This window comes from Dasypus novemcinctus, chromosome 9, assembly GCF_030445035.2.
Source record: "Dasypus novemcinctus isolate mDasNov1 chromosome 9, mDasNov1.1.hap2, whole genome shotgun sequence".
NCBI lineage: Eukaryota > Metazoa > Chordata > Mammalia > Cingulata > Dasypodidae > Dasypus > Dasypus novemcinctus.
The window spans coordinates 131,853,325-131,868,616 of record NC_080681.1 but is presented as its reverse complement, the minus strand read 5'-3'; the positions used below and the strand labels follow the sequence as shown (position 1 = coordinate 131,868,616).

General features: G+C 67.1%; 1 protein-coding gene and 1 long non-coding RNA gene across 2 annotated transcripts; one reads left to right on the top strand and one right to left on the bottom strand.

The window, feature by feature from the left end:
• Positions 1-9,592: 9,592 nt before the first annotated feature.
• On the bottom strand, positions 9,593-13,018 carry RNF223 (ring finger protein 223). The gene is made up of 4 exons (XM_058304746.1): positions 12,994-13,018; positions 11,967-12,033; positions 11,170-11,270; positions 9,593-11,078 (listed from the first exon to the last, which is right to left on the bottom strand). The coding sequence occupies exons 1-4, from the start codon at positions 13,016-13,018 to the stop codon at positions 9,997-9,999; spliced, it is 1,275 nt and encodes a 424-aa protein (XP_058160729.1). The 3' UTR covers positions 9,593-9,996.
• An 809-nt stretch (positions 13,019-13,827) lies between these two features.
• LOC111761460 (uncharacterized) lies at positions 13,828-14,893 on the top strand. Its single transcript, XR_002794822.2, has 2 exons — positions 13,828-14,227; positions 14,658-14,893. It is a non-coding gene; the product is annotated as an uncharacterized lncRNA (long non-coding RNA).
• The last annotated feature ends 399 nt before the right edge of the window (positions 14,894-15,292 follow it).

The window sequence follows — 15,292 nt, the reverse complement described above, 5'->3', positions numbered from 1 at the left end:
GCAGCTGATCCGTGGAGCTGTGGCTTTGTCTTTCTCATAAGTTTGCTCATTCAGGAAACAGGCTGAGTGCACCTGTGGCCAGGCACACAGCAGAGGGAGAGAACCCTGCATCCACGGCAGGTGCTCGCAGAGGGGATGGGTGAACACAGGTAGCAGGGACCAGACTAGCCTGCGACTTCAGGAAAAGCCCAGGGGAAACCAGCCCTCAAACACAGACCTGAAGCAGGGCAGGGCTGCTGGAGCTTGACCGGGAGGGCATGGAGAACAGGCACAAGAGGCCAGGGAGGGCAGGGGGTCGCCCTTCTAGAGGGACGGCAGGTGCAAGGACCCTGCAGCAGGGCAGAGGGACAGGAAGGGGCAGCACAGGGCTGGACAGCAGGTCAGGGTGGGGGGTGGGAGCTGGGGAGGAGGGTGAGCAGGGGCAGGTCATGGGGCCTCTGGGTCTGGGTAGAGGTTTTGGAAGGCTTTTGGTGAGCCATGAGGAAGTCCATGACTGACTTGGTGGGGTACACAGGTGGGAGGGGGGCGAAGAAGAGGCTTCAGGATGAGAGAGCCGGCGGGAAGGGCGTGGAGGGCCTGGGCTGGGAGGTCTGGCAGCTGGCCGGGGGGCTGGGCTGTCAACCTGAGCAGAGGCGGGGGGCCAGGGACCTGGCAGAGGGGAGGCCCGGCTGAGGCCCGGCCAGGGGCAGGGGTGCTGCTCCAAAGGGGCTGACAGAGGAGAGGAGTGCTGCCACAGCCACGGATGCTGCAAGGAGGAAGAGCAGGGGCTGGCCCTGGGCAGTGGGGCTGACCGAAGCTCTCAACACCGGCCCCTCAGGAGACACATGGTGGTGAGGAGACTTGGGATCTAGGATCAAAAGTTGTAGGTCTTAATGGAAGTCCCCAGTGTGAGGAAGGGGGATCCCCGGACAGGGGAGTGGCTGTGATGCTCAACAGCCAGGGCCGTGCAGGCGGGAGAGAGCCCAGGTGAGGTGGGGAGACGCGGAAGCAGCTGCAGGCCCAGGTGGGGCGAGGACAGTGTCCGCCAGCTCTATGGCCAGGAAGCAGGGCTGTTACCTGAAGCACAGTTATTTCCAATCCAAGGGCCCACCCATCCAGCGCCACGGGGGAGAAGCCCGCCTCTCAGCGGGAAGGTGCTTTACTGGGAATGCACAAGCAAGGAACTGAGGGAATCTTTCCAAAACCGGTTTGAAGCAAGGATGTGAGTTAGGACTTTGATAGGTAGAGGGAAGGGGTAGGGATCGAAAACCAAGCGATGGCTGTGACTCGTTCTTGCCAGGATCTTTCAAGGGTCTAGTGAGGAGGGCACGGGCAGATGCCTCAAACACACCAAACTTATTCCTGCTGTCCTGCTGTTGGTGATTCGTCAATCGCAGTTCAGATTCAGATACTGACGTGCAGGCTCCCAGGCGCAGAGCCTCCACGACTCCTTGCCGCAGACCAATCAGGGTTTGAGGAGGAAGTTAACTAATTTTCTGCTCCTGACACGTCCCGTAAGCAGAGCTGGGAAGGTCTGGTCGATGTCCTGGGAACGAAGAGCCAAGAGTAAACCGCCTAGATGATTCGAAAACTAGCTCAGCTGTGTCTGGGAAGATCCAGAGCTGTTTAGGTTGAGGCATTTTTAGCAAGCACGTTTCCAGCTGTCAAGGACCCTGTCCAGAGTGGGGCCAGGGGGCCCGAGGAGGGGAGGCAGCTAGACTGCTAGACCCCGACCCCCCATCCTCCCACCTCCGCCTCTCTGGGGTCTCCTCCGGGAACGCAGGGGTGGCGGAGCCCCTCGGCGCTGCAGGGAGCGAGCCCCCCTCCTCCCGCCGGGGCGTCCCACAGGAAGGGGGCAGTGCACGGAAAGGTCCAGAAGATCTTGGAAGGAAAGCGCGGGGAGGGCTCGGGGCTGCTCAGCGGCCCTGGACGATCCACTGTTCACGCTGCGCGCCAGGCGGTCGTGCGGGTGGCGGCGTCACTAGGGACCCGGCCGACCCCGACGGTTCGACCCCAGGCCGCGACGCTTCGTCGCCCTCCGAGCACAGGACGCTCGTGTAAGGCTCTCGTCTCTAAAGTTTGCGGCACCCTCAAAAACTTTTGCTTTGAGTCACCAGCGGGCATGACGCCTTTAAGGAGGCGGTGGGCGGGACCGCGGGGCTCTGGGCGGAGCCGCGGACTGGCGGGCGGGGCCGCGAGGCGGTGGGCGGGGCCGCGAGGCGGTGGGCGGGGCCGCGGGCGGAAGGCGGGGCCTCGGGCTGGCTGGCGGGACTGCGGGCGGAGGACGGACCTCGGGCGGGGCGGGGCCGCGAGGCGGTGGGCGGGGCCGCGAGCTGGCGGGGCTGTGGGCGGGCCTCTGGGGGCGGGGCCGCGGGCGGGGGGCGGGACTGCGGGCGGAGGACGGACCTCGGGCGGGGCGGGGCCGCGAGGCGGTGGGCGGGGCCGCGAGCTGGCGGGGCTGTGGGCGGGCCTCTGGGGGCGGGGCCGCGGGCTGGCGGGCGGGACTGCGGGTGGAGGACGGACCTCGGGCGGGGCGGGGCCGCGGGGGAGGGGCGGGGCCGCGAGGCGGTGGGCGGGGCCGCGAGCTGGCGGGGCTGTGGGCGGGCCTCTGGGGGCGGGGCCGCGGGCGGGGGGCGGGACTGCGGGCGGAGGACGGACCTCGGGCGGGGCGGGGCCGCGAGGCGGTGGGCGGGGCCGCGAGCTGGCGGGGCAGGGGGCGGGCCTCTGGGGGCGGGGCCGCGGGTACAAGGGAGCCCCCTCGTGGTGCTCACGTGCTGCTTTCACAAGCGCCGACCAGAGCTGGGCTGTCAGGGGTCTCTCAGGCCCAAGGGTGCGGCGTGGCCCGAGGGGTGGTCCCTTGGCTGCAGGGCAGCCCACGAGGAGCTGGAGGAGGCATCGGAGTCTGGGGTCCCAGTGCTGGGCGGGGCTTTCTGTCTTCCTGGGGAGCTGCTGGGGTTTTTAAGCGGATCAGATGGCCCTTCCAGAAGCTTCCCCCGACCTGGGGGGCTGCAGGTCTAGGAGGAGAGCCCGAGTGGTGGTCCGGGTGCGAGCCGTGGCGCTGGGCCGGGGAGGCGGCGGGTGGTAGTGGCTGGTTCTGGCACGTTTCGGGGGGAGAATGAGGGGTGCGTGTGGGCAGAGTGTGGGCAGGGTGCGGGCACGGGGCGACTCCTGAGGCCGGGCGGGTCGAGGACTAGCGGAGCTTTGGCTTTGCAGACCGTAAGGCGGGAGGCGGCGTCCCAGCGGGGCTGCGGGGCGCTGGATCCTTGCGCTGTCGCTCAGAGCAGGGGTGGGCCTGGGGCGCCCCAGGGCCACGGCTGTGGGGGCCTCGGGGGCCTCCAGCACCGCAGGGTCAGGACAAGGAGGAGGAGACCCAGCCAAGGGCTCTGGAAAACCAGGGCAGGGCGGTCTCCTGGGCACTGCGCGGAGACGGAGTTTCCAGAACAGGGTTCCTAAACCCCTGGGTCCGTGGAAAGATTCCAAAGGGCCTGTGATCCTGAATTGAAAATTCGAAAACACATTATTCTTGCGGGGACGTGTCCGTGCGGGTGTGATGTATTTAATAAATAGCACACGGTGTGGTGTGGACTTAGCATGGTTTTTATTTTGATGTCACGTACTCTGAGTGCAGTGATAACTGCCTGCAGACAGGCTGGTGAGGACGGTGCAGATGGTTTTACGACACCGTGGGGAAACTCGAATTTCTAAATAGTTGCCCAAAATGACTTGTTGGAACAGATGTTGAACCATGTTATCAGGTATTGAAATTATAGGAAAGTTGTAAAACATAATTTTGAATAATCCTAAAATTTAAAGACATGCCGACGTCGAGCGTCATAAAACTATCTGCCACTACGTTCTGAGAAGGGGTCCGTGGTTTTCCCCTGATGGCAAAGGGATCCATGGAACTAAAAAGGTGAAGAAGCCCTGCTTTAGAAGGTGGCTGATGAAAACCTCGAGAAGTGTGGTTTGGGGGTTGGGGAGGGTGGCGGAGGCCCCTTCCGGGCACTTGGCATGGCACAGGACAATCCCAGACCAGTGCGGTTCCAAACGGCTGCACCTGCAGGCACTAGAAAGGCAGCAGTGTGCGACTGAGGAACTGGACTTCAGATTTTTATTTTAATTAATTTGCGTTTATGCTTTCATGGCACAGGCGGCTCCTTGGAGGGGTTTCGCTGAAAGGCGAGCAAGATGGGGGGGCGTGGTTACAAGGTAGGGGCTCAGGGTGGCTGAGGAGGAGAAGGCACAGGGCCCTGGTGTGTTAGAAAGAAAGCTGCACCTGTAAGAGAACGAAAGCTCACCCGATTGTGGAGGAGAAAAGAATTTTACTAACGATCTTGCAAGAACTGGCACACGACCTGGATAAAATGGCCGGTGCACCAAACAACGGTGACATTTATACCCTAAGCCTAACACACAGGTCCCTTCCCCGCTGCTCCTTCAGGGGTGACGGCCTAGCTGAGGGGTCTAACTAACGGACGTGGGTTCCCGCTCCGAGTTGCGGCGCCCATTCCTGACGTTCCGGCGGGCACTGCTTTCAAGCCTGGCGCCACCTTTGAATCCGGCACCACCTTCACTCTGACGCCACTTTCAAACTTTGGCACCAAAGCCGCTAGAGCCCCTTTCCCTCCCTCCTCCAGCTGCAGCCCGCTTAGGCTCCACCTTCACCTTCTCGCGAAAGCTAAACTTAACCCTTTCCTTACACGAGGGAGAGGGGTGCAGGGGGGACGGTTGGGGGGGCGGCGGACGAGGGGCCAGAGGAGGCTGAGGAGGCCAGAGCTTTCCTGGCGGGCAGGCAGAGGAAGCCACAGAGGCCTTTGAACAGCAGACCCGATTTCTCTTCTAGAAGGATCTTTCCGGCTGTCCTGTGGGGGTGGGGCAGAGGGGCAGGAGAGCCCTGCTCCCATCTTGGGGTGAGGGGGCCCCGGGTTTGTAGCCAGCCCCTTGTCCACATCTGTGTGATGAACAGGGGAGACACCTGGGTCGGGCTGTCGGGAGCCCCTCCTGTGAGCCCCAGCATGGCCGGCTGTGTGGACGGGGGATGACAGGCAGCCCCACCCCCGAAGGAGGCCCCTTCCTCTTTCCAGCTCTCCTGATTCTCTTTGCCGGCGTGTAATCCGGGGGCCCGAAACTCCTGCCCTGACGGGCTCACGGGAAAAGCCGCTAGGCACCTAAAGGGAGAGCTTCCAACCCTAACCATGACCTGAGAGGGCAGCTGGACACAGGACCCTCGGGGTGGTCAGGCTGGGGACGGGCGTTTGAGCTCAGGGGCGTGAAGATGCCAGACACCCTGAAGGCGGGAGGTCCGCGAGGGTTCACGCGAAGGGGCGGGGGCAGCAGCCGCGCAGCCTGCAGAAGTGGGCGCGCACGGCGATGGGGCAGGCAGGAGAGGCATCCAGGCGGCCCTGGAGGGGGCACTCAGAGTCTGCCAGGATGGGATGTGGGATGTCCCCGCTCACTGGGATGGGGCCTCTGGGGGGGTTGGAGGGAGGGGCCCTCCAGGGGGCCGGAGCAAGGGTCCGTGGGCAGACTCCCAAGAGTGACCCCTCCCGGAGCCCTGAGGAAAGAGCCTGGAAAGGAGCAGGGGGAGGTGGTCATGCCGGGAGAGAGGGCCAGGGGCACCGAATGGCCTTGGGCTATGCAACTCGGAGGTCAAGGTGACCGTGGCAAGGCAGGTGTCAGTGGAGGACGCCAGAAGGGGCTCATGGGAAGTCCACCCAGGCAGCAGGCTCCCCTCCCGCCTGAGCCTTTGACAGACCTGCAGTGGTCTCCCGGCCCCTGCCCCACCACTCCTTGCGCCACCACAGGAGGGCACGGAGGGCTGCCGCACCCAGTGCCTGGGGGCCTGTGTCAGGCGCGCAGTCAGCAGCACGCACAAGAGCAAGCTCCGCAGCTCTTCCCAGCCGGCCCTGCCGGCCACTCACCTGCTGGCCGGTGCGCCGACCACCCCCACACCATCCCTCCATTCGCCCCCCACCCACTCACCTGCCCACTTGCCCAACATCTACCTACTCACGTGTTCTTAGTTCGAAGGCACGTGGCGGAGCAGTCCTCTGCCCACGTGGCTCTTAGGCCTTGGCGTGGCCGACTCGCCCCCACGCCAGGTCAGTGGGGAGGGGCAGGGGCCCAGAGGAAGCAGCAGAACCGTGGGGCAGGTCTAGCTCAGACCAGATCAGGCACCTGCCGTGCGGGTGGGGCAGCCCCGCAGAGGGGGTGAGGGAGTGCGGCTGTGGGTTGTAGGACGCTGGCCAGCTGGACCCCTGGGCAAGCTTGTGCTGTGTTGGGGGGGGGGGCACCAAGCTAGGAACAGAGGGCTGGGGGTGGACATGTGTTCAGTTGGACCTGTGGGCAGGAGGGACCAATTTTTGGACCTTTACGGAATGGGCAGTGAGGCGGGGGGCATTAGTGGGACCCCTCTAACCCTTTGTGGGGCCTGGGGTTGGGAACAGGGGCTCCTGCTGATGCTGCCCGTGACTGCCCACCGGGGGTCTGCAGGCTGGTGGAGGCAGAAGGGCATTTCCCACCTCTTATGGGGCCTTCCTCTTGCACAAAGCTGACCGCTGTGACCCTGTCCTCCCCCTCCTCTGTTCGCTATGGGGTCAGAGGTTGGGGGGGCAGGAGAGTGCCCTCTCCCCTGGGAGACCTGAGCCGCCCCTTCCCCCTCCCAGTTGACACCACCCGTGTCACCCTCCACGAGGTGGAGGAGGAGGTGTCCAGAGCAGACTACGCCAATGCCACCTACATTAGGGTGTGTGTGTGCAAGGAGGTGTGCATGTGAGGCAGGTGTGTGGGGTGGGTATGCACGCAGGGTACACGTACACGCAGGATGAGTGCATGCAGGATAGGTGCGCATGCAGGATGAGTGCATGTGAGGGGGGCAGACACGCAGGGTGAGTGCATGTGAGGTGGGCGTACATGCAGGGTAGGTGTTACACGCAGGGTGAGTGCATGCAGGGTAGGTGTGCATGCAGGGTGAGTGCATGTGAGGGGGGCAGACACGCAGGGTGAGTGCATGTGAGGTGGGCGTACATGCAGGGTACACGTACACGCAGGATGAGTGCATGCAGGATAGGTGCGCATGCAGGGTGAGTGCATGTGAGGGGGGCGGACACGCAGGGTGAGTGCATGTGAGGTGGGCGTACATGCAGGGTAGGTGTTACACGCAGGGTGAGTGCATGCAGAATGAGTGTGCATGCAGGGTGAGTGCATGTGAGGGGGGCAGACACGCAGGGTGAGTGCATGTGAGGTGGGCGTACATGCAGGGTAGGTGTTACACGCAGGGTGAGTGCATGCAGGGTGAGTGCATGCAGAATGAGTGTGCATGCAGGATGGGTGTGCAGGCAGGGTGAGTACATGCAAGGTAAAGTGCATGTGAGGTGGGCGTACACGCAGGGTGAGTGCATGCAGGATGGGTGGGCATGCAGGACGGGGGGTGCTGTGTGTGCATGGGAGCACATGTCATGGGGCGCAGGTCCCCAGGGGGTTCTCTGGGCTTTGCATATCATTTTCATAGAGCTGTCTTGTCCCCTGCAAACGGCAGGTGGCTGCGCCCCCCTCACCCTTGCAGAATGACCCAGAGGAGAAGCCGGGCCGGGCCTGGGCGAGGTGTGCATTGCCATGCAAGGCTGTCTGCAGGGCACGGCTGCCTCTGGTCCAGGTGTGCCAGGAGATCACGTGCATCATCATCATGGCCACCAAGGAGGTAGAGCGGCTGGGTGAGGGCCACGGCCCACCTGGGTGTGAGCAGGACGCTATGGAGCTGGAGGCCGTGAAAGCCGGTCGGCATGTGGTCCTGTGGCCGTGGCGGCCGCAGCATGGCTGACGCGAAACCCCTTCACCCTCCACCCACACAGCACAAGTGCTTGCAGGGCTGGCCATCGCCGCGCGGCAGCCCGTGTGGGCGTGTGTGAGTGTGCAACACGACTGAGCACCACGGCCCGGGCTGCTGCCTGCGGGGGTTGGAGGTGCGGTGGGCAGACCAGGTGAGCCTCGGGGTGACAGGGCAGGCAGGGCGGTGGGCCAGAGTGGCCGGGTCTGCCAGGTTCACGCAAGGTGTGAGGAGGCCCGTCCTGGGCGGTGCCCCGATGGACTCCGCTGACCCTGGGCTTGCACGTCGCCGGCCCGGCCGGGCAGCTTCACGGCCCTCTATAGGCAAGTGGCTCCTGGGTTCGTCCCTCTGCGGCCAGGCGGCTCTGTCCGTCCCTGGCGCCCCGCCGGCCTCCCTGCCTCTTGGCGCGCTCACCTGCGCCCTCCCCTCTGGGGTGAGTTCGCTGTGATCCTGCAGGCCTGGCCTCACCTGGGAGCCGCCGGGTGGGCGGGGCCTCGAGCTCGGCGCCCCTCCCACGCCGCGCGTGGTGAAGCAGTGCCAGGACTTCGGGTGGCGGGACCACGGAGTCCCGGCCCAGCCCGCCGGGGTCCTCGCGTCCTGGAGGCGGTGAACCGGCGCCGGGCCCACGGCGGTGCACGCAGGCGCGACGGGCGGGGGCGCGGCCTGGCCTCGCTCGGAGGGAGCCCCCAGGCGTGGTCTGTGCCCACAGCGCGGGCGCCGTCCTGGTGGGCGCCGTCCGCAGGCACGGTGAGCCCACCCTCTCCCGCTCCCACCCAGGCCTGGGCTGTGGCATCGACGCCCCGAGGGCCGCCCGGCTGTGGGCGGCAGCGCGCAGGGCGGTGCAGACCGAGGGGCAGCACGAGGCCGCGCCCCGCGCCGGCGCGGGGAACCCGGGCGAGCAGCTGCGCCTGCGCGAGCAGGTGGGGGCGGGGCCGCGCGGCCGTCACCATGGCAGCCGCGGCCCCGCCCCCAGCGCCCGCGGCCTCGCAGCGTCCCGGCGGCTCCCGCCGACTAGGCCGCAGCCCCCACCCTCGCGGTCTGGGGCGCGGGCGGCGTGAGTGGGGCCGTCGGGGAGGGGGCCAGGCCGGGGCCTGGGGGGCGCAGGAGGGTCTGAGCGGCGGGAGCCGGGCCGACCCCCCTTCTCTGCCCGCAGGCCCGAGGGGGTCCAGCGCGGGGCGGTGAGGGGCACGGAGCTGGGCGGCGGCGGGCAGGGGTCCCCGAGGGACCTAACAGGGGCGATCCTGGACTCTGGCCCTCAAAGCCTCCCTTCCCGGACCAGGACGGTCCGTGAGCGCCTGCGCCCCTCTGCGGTGACTCGGTGCTGACCGTGGCCAGCCCTTCCCTGGCCTCGAGGCCGCAGCCTGCAGCCCCACGCGGGAGCTGCTCCCCGCCCGCGCCCGTGGGGCTCCGTCACTGCCCGGGGCGGAGGAGGGGCTCTGCCTGGGAGGGGCCGCGGCTCCGTGTGCGTGAGTGTGTGCGAGGAGTGCCACGCCCCGCGGCGCCTGCGGGGAAAGGGCTGGGGTCTCACGCCTGGGGTCTGGCCCAGGCGCGGGTTCTGGCAGCAGCGAATGCGGGTCGCAGGCCAGGCCCAGCTCCTGGGAACAGGAAGTGCCTGGCTGGGTGGGGGTGGGGGTGTGGTGGGATGCGTACGGGAGACCCTCGGTGGCCTGCGGGGGCAGGAATCCGGCCCCCTGGAACCTCGTGCCCACCCACCCCAGGGGCTCTGGATTGAGGCTGGTGTAAGGGGAGTTTCTGGTGGGTGGGGAGGAAGTGACGATACTCACCAAACCTGGATAAAAATAATTTATTTATAAATGTGTCATCTGTAAGGGGGAGAGGGCAGGGCTGCCTGCTGCCCACCCCCGCATTTGGCCCGCTGCACCCCCCCCCAGGCAGAGGGCAGGATTCACATCCTGCCAGGGAAGGGGCCTGGTGAAATGTTGAAGACAAAGCCCGCCTCAGCAGGGCCGCCCCGGAGTCCCTGGCAGGCAGGGCGGGAGGCGGCCGGGGCTGGGGCCTCCGCTTCCACATCTGCATGATGGGAGTCACAGTTCTCAGGGGCCCGGAGGAGAGGCTGCAGGGGCCCCTTCTCCACCCCTCAGGACCCCACCCCGGAGAGTGGGGGCTGCTGGGCTGAATGGGGAGTCGGGGTCCCCAGTGGCTTTGGGACCAGGGGACACGGAGCCGCAGCTCTAGCTGTCAGCCAGGGGCCCAGGGAGTAGCGCGGTGGGGGCGGGGGCTGCAGGGGGCCGGTCCTCGCAGTGCAGGCTCCCGGTCCTGAGCGCACACTGCACAGGCCAGAGCACGACGCAGGAGAGCACCAGCAACAGCACCACGACGAGGGCCACGCGCCGCCAGTCCCTGCACCGCGCCCAGCAGCGGGCCAGGCGGCCGCGACGGCGGACGGGCCCCAGGGGGGACACGGGTGGGGTGGGCTCGGCGCGCTTGCTCAGGCCCACGTCCACGCACACGCACCCGGGCGCGGCGGGCCCGGGCGGCGGGTGGCAGCACAGCTTGGTGCCCTCCAGCCAGACGTGCTGCTCCTGCTGCAGGTGGGCGGGCATCCTGGCCAGCAGCTGGCGGTTGGTGCGCAGCGCAGGGGCGCCGGCGGCGGGCACGGCTGTGGGCTGCCGGCAGAAGGGGCAGGGCACGGTCTCGCTGCCTGGGCAGCTGGGGGTCTGCGCTGCAGCCAGCCGCGCCAGGCACTCCAGGCAGAACACGTGTCTGCAGGACAGCTCCTTGGGCGTCTTGAAGACGTTGTCGTAGCCCGAGAAGCAGATGGAGCACTCCAGGGGGGAGGCTACCCTCTCGGAGCCGGGGGTGCTGGGCGACCGCGGGCTGCTGGCCGGGCTGAAGAAGCGGGGCCTGCTGCTCCGGCTGGGGGTCCCGGGGCTGCTGACCAGGCTGGGGAACCAGGGTCTGCTGCTCCGGCCGGGGGTCCTGGGGCTGCTGCTCCGGTCAGGGGTCCCGGGGCTGCTGGTCGGGCTGGGGGTTCCGGAGCTGCTGTTCCGGTTGGGGGTCCTGGGGCTGCTGCTCCGGTCGGGGGTCCTGGGGCTGCTGGTCGGGCCGGGGGTCCAGGGGCTGCTGGTCGGGCCGGGGGTCCTGGGGCTGCTGCTCTGGTTGGGGTTACTGTGGCTGCTGTTCCAGCCGGGGGTCCTGGGGCTGCTGCTCTGGTTAGGGGTCCTATGACTGCTGTTCCGGCCAGGGGTCCTGGGGCTGCTGTTCCAGCCAGGGGTCCCGTGACTGCTGTTCTGGTCGGGGGGTCCCAGGGCTGCTGGTCAGGCCAGGGGTCCCGGGGCTGCCGACCAGGCTGGGGAACCAGGGTCTGCTGCTCCGGCTGGGGGTCCTGGGGCTGCTGCTCTGGCCGGGGGTCCCGGGGCTGCTGGCCAGGCCATTGCCCATGGGGTTGCTGGGGCCAGGGGGTGGCACTGCCGTGTGCCTCAGCTGCTGGCCTGATGACATGGCTCTGAGGTGGAGAATGGGCAGGGACATGAGTGGGTCCCGCCAGGTCAGTGCCCCACCTGCCCACAGCAACTCAGCAGAGCTCCGCCCGTGTCTGCTCGAGGGTGACCCGCCTCTCTGCCGCCGCGCTGAGCCGGGGGTGGGCGTCCCACGGTGGGGGCACAGGTGGGGAGATGGTGGCCACAGCAGCCCTGGCTCACACCCGGCTCTGTGCCTGTGACAGCTGAGGCCCAGCAAGGAGGGGTGGGGTCCCCGGTCCTGGGGGCTCTGGGTCTGTGGGTTTGAACGCAGCCCCCAGACTCAGTGGCGACATGTACTATGGCCTGGGTGGGAGTCAGCCTCTGGGTCTGGGGCCAGGGCTGAGCCCTGCTGGCTGGGGAAGCCCAGGAGGGGTCTAGGAGCCTCGAGCAACTGCCTGTCCGGCCTTGCCGTGGGCATCCGGTGCTGCTCAGGCCCTGGAAATGCTCCTCGGCAGAGCTGAGGGGCACGGGAGGTGCCAGGAAGGAGATGAGGGTCTCCGGTCCTGGCCCCCCCCTTCCCCCACCCTGTCGCCACGCTGGATGACCAGAATTCCCCTGGGGACCCTCCCTGCTGAGGGGGTGCCTGCCTGGGGCTCCCAGCTCCTTCCTACCTTCCGCTGGGAGCCCCGGGTGCCTGCCCCAGGGGTCCAGCCTGGCGGAGGCAGGTGAGGGTGACTCACCTGTCACCTCCCTGGTAGGCAGAGCAGGCCAGGGACTTGGGGAGCACCTCCTTGTTGGCCGGGGAGCCTAGAGGCCGCCCCACCCTGTCATGAGCCCCAGGGGCAGTGACGCGCCGTGAAGGCTCAGCACGGTGGCCCTGTCACCATGCTGTCGTGAGTGGCTGCCATGCCCCTGGCATGACACCATGTGACGTCATGGTCATGGAACCCTGGGGCAGCAGGGACCTGGGCAGGGGCTGGGGAGGGAGGCCTCGGGGCCTTGCACCCACCCCTGGCCTGTGCACCCCACACGAGGCCCCGCCCTGAGCTCCTGCCCATGCAGGTGGAGTGAGTGCCTGCTGAGCCGGTCTTACCTGGCGCCCGGGGCTCAGAGGGGAGAGGGCATGGCCCGCCCTGACAACCACGGTGGGCTCCCTGGCTCCGGAGGCCCCCAGCCCCGGGAGGCTGGCCTTCGTGTCCCCAAGCCCGGCCGGGCCGCTCTCCCCCTGGCAGATGCTCCTCCTTGGGACCAGGTACCGGCAGCTGTCCAGGTGCCCCTGGCTCCAGTGGGTGTGCCCTCTGCTGTGTGCCGGTCAGGTGGGGCGGCAGCGGGCAGGCAAGCGCGTGTTCTCGGGTGTGGGCTCCCAGGGCTGTGCAGGTGTATTTGTAGCCTCGCAGTCACAGCTGGCCAGGGGTGGGGCTCGGGGATTGGCTGACCTCCTGTCCTTTCCCTGGGCGGGCGGATGGGAGGGCAGGCAGGGGTCAGGGGTGAGCGGTCAGAGCCCAGGGCGGGGCTGGGGTTAGCGTGGGCCTGCGCAGCCCACCCGGTGTGGACTGGGCGGTCCCCACCCCTCACTGCCTCTGCTGAGTGACCCCTCGGACCCCTACCCTTGCCTCAAGCCCCTGGGGTCCCCCAGGAGGGACCACGTGCCCTCCTGAGCGCCCCGTCTTCCACCCGCACAGCCTGGCCCCCACTCACTGCCCCTCCCTGCACCAGGCAGTCCTGTCCGACCCTCCCAGCCCACGCGCCCCACCCCCTTGTGCGCACCTGCCCGTGCACAGGCCTCCCTCATGCATGCTCACATGTGCGCACGCTGCCCCCCGACGCTCACACTCGCAGGCCCTCGCACACTTGTGCCCTCAACCCGTCCTGCAGCCTCTGGGCAGGGCAGGACAGGACAGCACTGGGGCGTGAGACTGGTGAGGGCGCCAGGCTGGCCACAGGCTGCGCGGCGAGTAGCCACCGAGGACGTTACACACCGTCCGGGGGACGCCCCTGCCCAGCCTGTCGGGAGGCTTCGGGGAGGGGAGCGGACTCCAGCCAGCACAGCTGTCCCGCACCCCAACTCCTCACCCCAGCTGCCTCGGCCCGGGCCTGCCCCTGCTGCTGTGCTGGGGCCTGGCGCCTCCACGGGACTAGAAATACGACGCGAAGGGAGGGGGTATTGGGTTGGTGGGGCTGAGAGTCGGGGTCTCTGGCGTGGAAGTGGGGGCACTCAGTCCCCCCAGGCTGGCCTCAGTTCCTCCCCCGGCAGGCACCCACTCTCCACTTTGGCACGTTCCCTGGGACCCCCGAGGCCCTCCCAACCCAGCTCAAGGCCAAGGCCCAGGTCGTCCCAGCCTGGCCGACTTTAGGGGCCGAGAGGGGCCATGGGCTCGTCAGTGGAGGACAGAGGGGTCAGGGCTCAGGAAGAGGCGTGGGGCCCAGGGGGCTTCAGAGGGGGGGCCTGGGGGTCTTCAGAAAGGGGAGGCCCGGGGGGGTCTTCAGAGGGGGGGTCCGGAGGGGCTTCAGAGAGGGGGTGGGGCCAGGGGGGCTTTGGGGGGGCCTGGGGGACCTTCAGAGAGGGGGTGGGGCCTGGGGGGCTTCAGAGAAGGGGTGGGGGAACTTCAGAGAGGGGGGGCCGGGGGGCTTCAGAGAGGGGGTGGGGCTCCGAGCTCAGTGGCAGCTTCTGTTTCCATGGGGACAGTGACGCGTGGTCACCTGCCTTCCAGGAAGTGTCTCAGGCCCTCCTCCCCGAGGGCTTGGGAAAGTCTGTGCGCTGAGGTCACTGCTCAGTGGGCGGTCAGGTGCCCTGAGCGATGGTGACTGGACGAGCTCAGCCCTTGGAACTGGCCACCTCAGGGTGGTGACTGGCAGCACTGCCCAGGGACAGCAGCCCCCATGCAGGCTCCCCAGTGCTGGCCCCACCTGCCCTGCACTCACACGGCCGCGACCGCAAGTGACAGGACCGGCCTGCGGGTGGCGAGTGTGGACCTCGAGTGCCCGACCGTGTGGGCGCACGGTGTGTAATGGGTGTGTGCCGCGTGCGCGTCCCCTCGTCCTTGGGGCCTGGAGTCACCCCTCAGCTCTGGAGGCCCTAGAATGGAAGAGCGACTGCCCACCTCCCTCACCCACCTCCCCCCACCCCACCCCACCCCCCACTGCCCACACCTCCCCCAGTGCTCCCACCCCATCCCCCACCCCAACTCCTCCCCACCTCACTGCCCCCCACCTCACCCCCACCCCCCACTGCCCACACCTCCCCCAGTGCTCCCACCCCATCCCCCACCCCAACTCCTCCCCACCTCACTGCCCCCCCACCCCACCCCACCCCACCCCCCACTGCCCACACCTCCCCTACTGCCCCCACCCTCCCCTAGGACAAAACATGCTCTTCATCTCCATCCATCCCCGTGGGTGAGCCTACGGTAAATATTTCTTGATGTTTTCAGTTAAGGTGCCGCCCACCTGAAGAAGGGTGTCTTAATCCTGTTTGGAGGTTTGGTGAAGACAGCGTGGAGAAGCCACTGGGAGTCAGAAACCTGGAAGAGAAAGGAGTGGACAGGCCAGGGGACCGAGACTCCGAGGGCCAAGGGTGGCCGGCAGCCCAGGACACCAGGGCCTTGAGGGCACCTGGATTTTTGCTTCTAGCCGCAAAGATAGGAGCGAATAAACTCCTGCTGTTCCAGCCCCTGCATCGTGTGGCATTTGTCTTAGTAGCAGGGAAATTGAGCCAGTCCCCACGTGGCCACGGGGGGGGGGGGGGGGAGGCCACGCCCTGCTGGGCCACGCCCAGGCGTGCCACGGCTTCGGCCACTCCAGGACCCTGCAGCGCTGCCACCTGACTTCTGACCTCAGGATCCATGAGGTGGGGTGTCCAGGTGGGGTGGAGGTTGGGGCCTCAGGGTCCCCCAAGTGAGGAGCAGAGGAGGAGGGGCCCTGCCCAGACAACCCCCCACCTCAGGTACACCCACTTCACAGCCCTGCACCCTTCTCCCTTTCTGGTAACATAAAACAGAAAAGATGCCACTTGAACCACTTTTAAAATAGTTTATTTTCAATTGTGGTAAAATATACTTGATATAAA

What these genes read in the sequence shown, in the direction of transcription:
- RNF223 (XM_058304746.1), bottom strand. Translation starts at nt 13,018, where the DNA reads ATGAGGGAGGCCTGTGCACGGGCAG. An exon ending in GGAGGCCTGTGCACGGGCAG is followed by an intron (nt 12,034 to 12,993) that starts GTGCGCACAAGG and finishes GGCGGCCTCTAG; the next exon opens with GCTCCCCGGCCAACAAGGAG. An exon ending in CAGCAGCCCCGGGACCCCCG is followed by an intron (nt 11,079 to 11,169) that starts GCCAGAGCAGCA and finishes TGGCCTGACCAG; the next exon opens with CAGCCCTGGGACCCCCCGAC.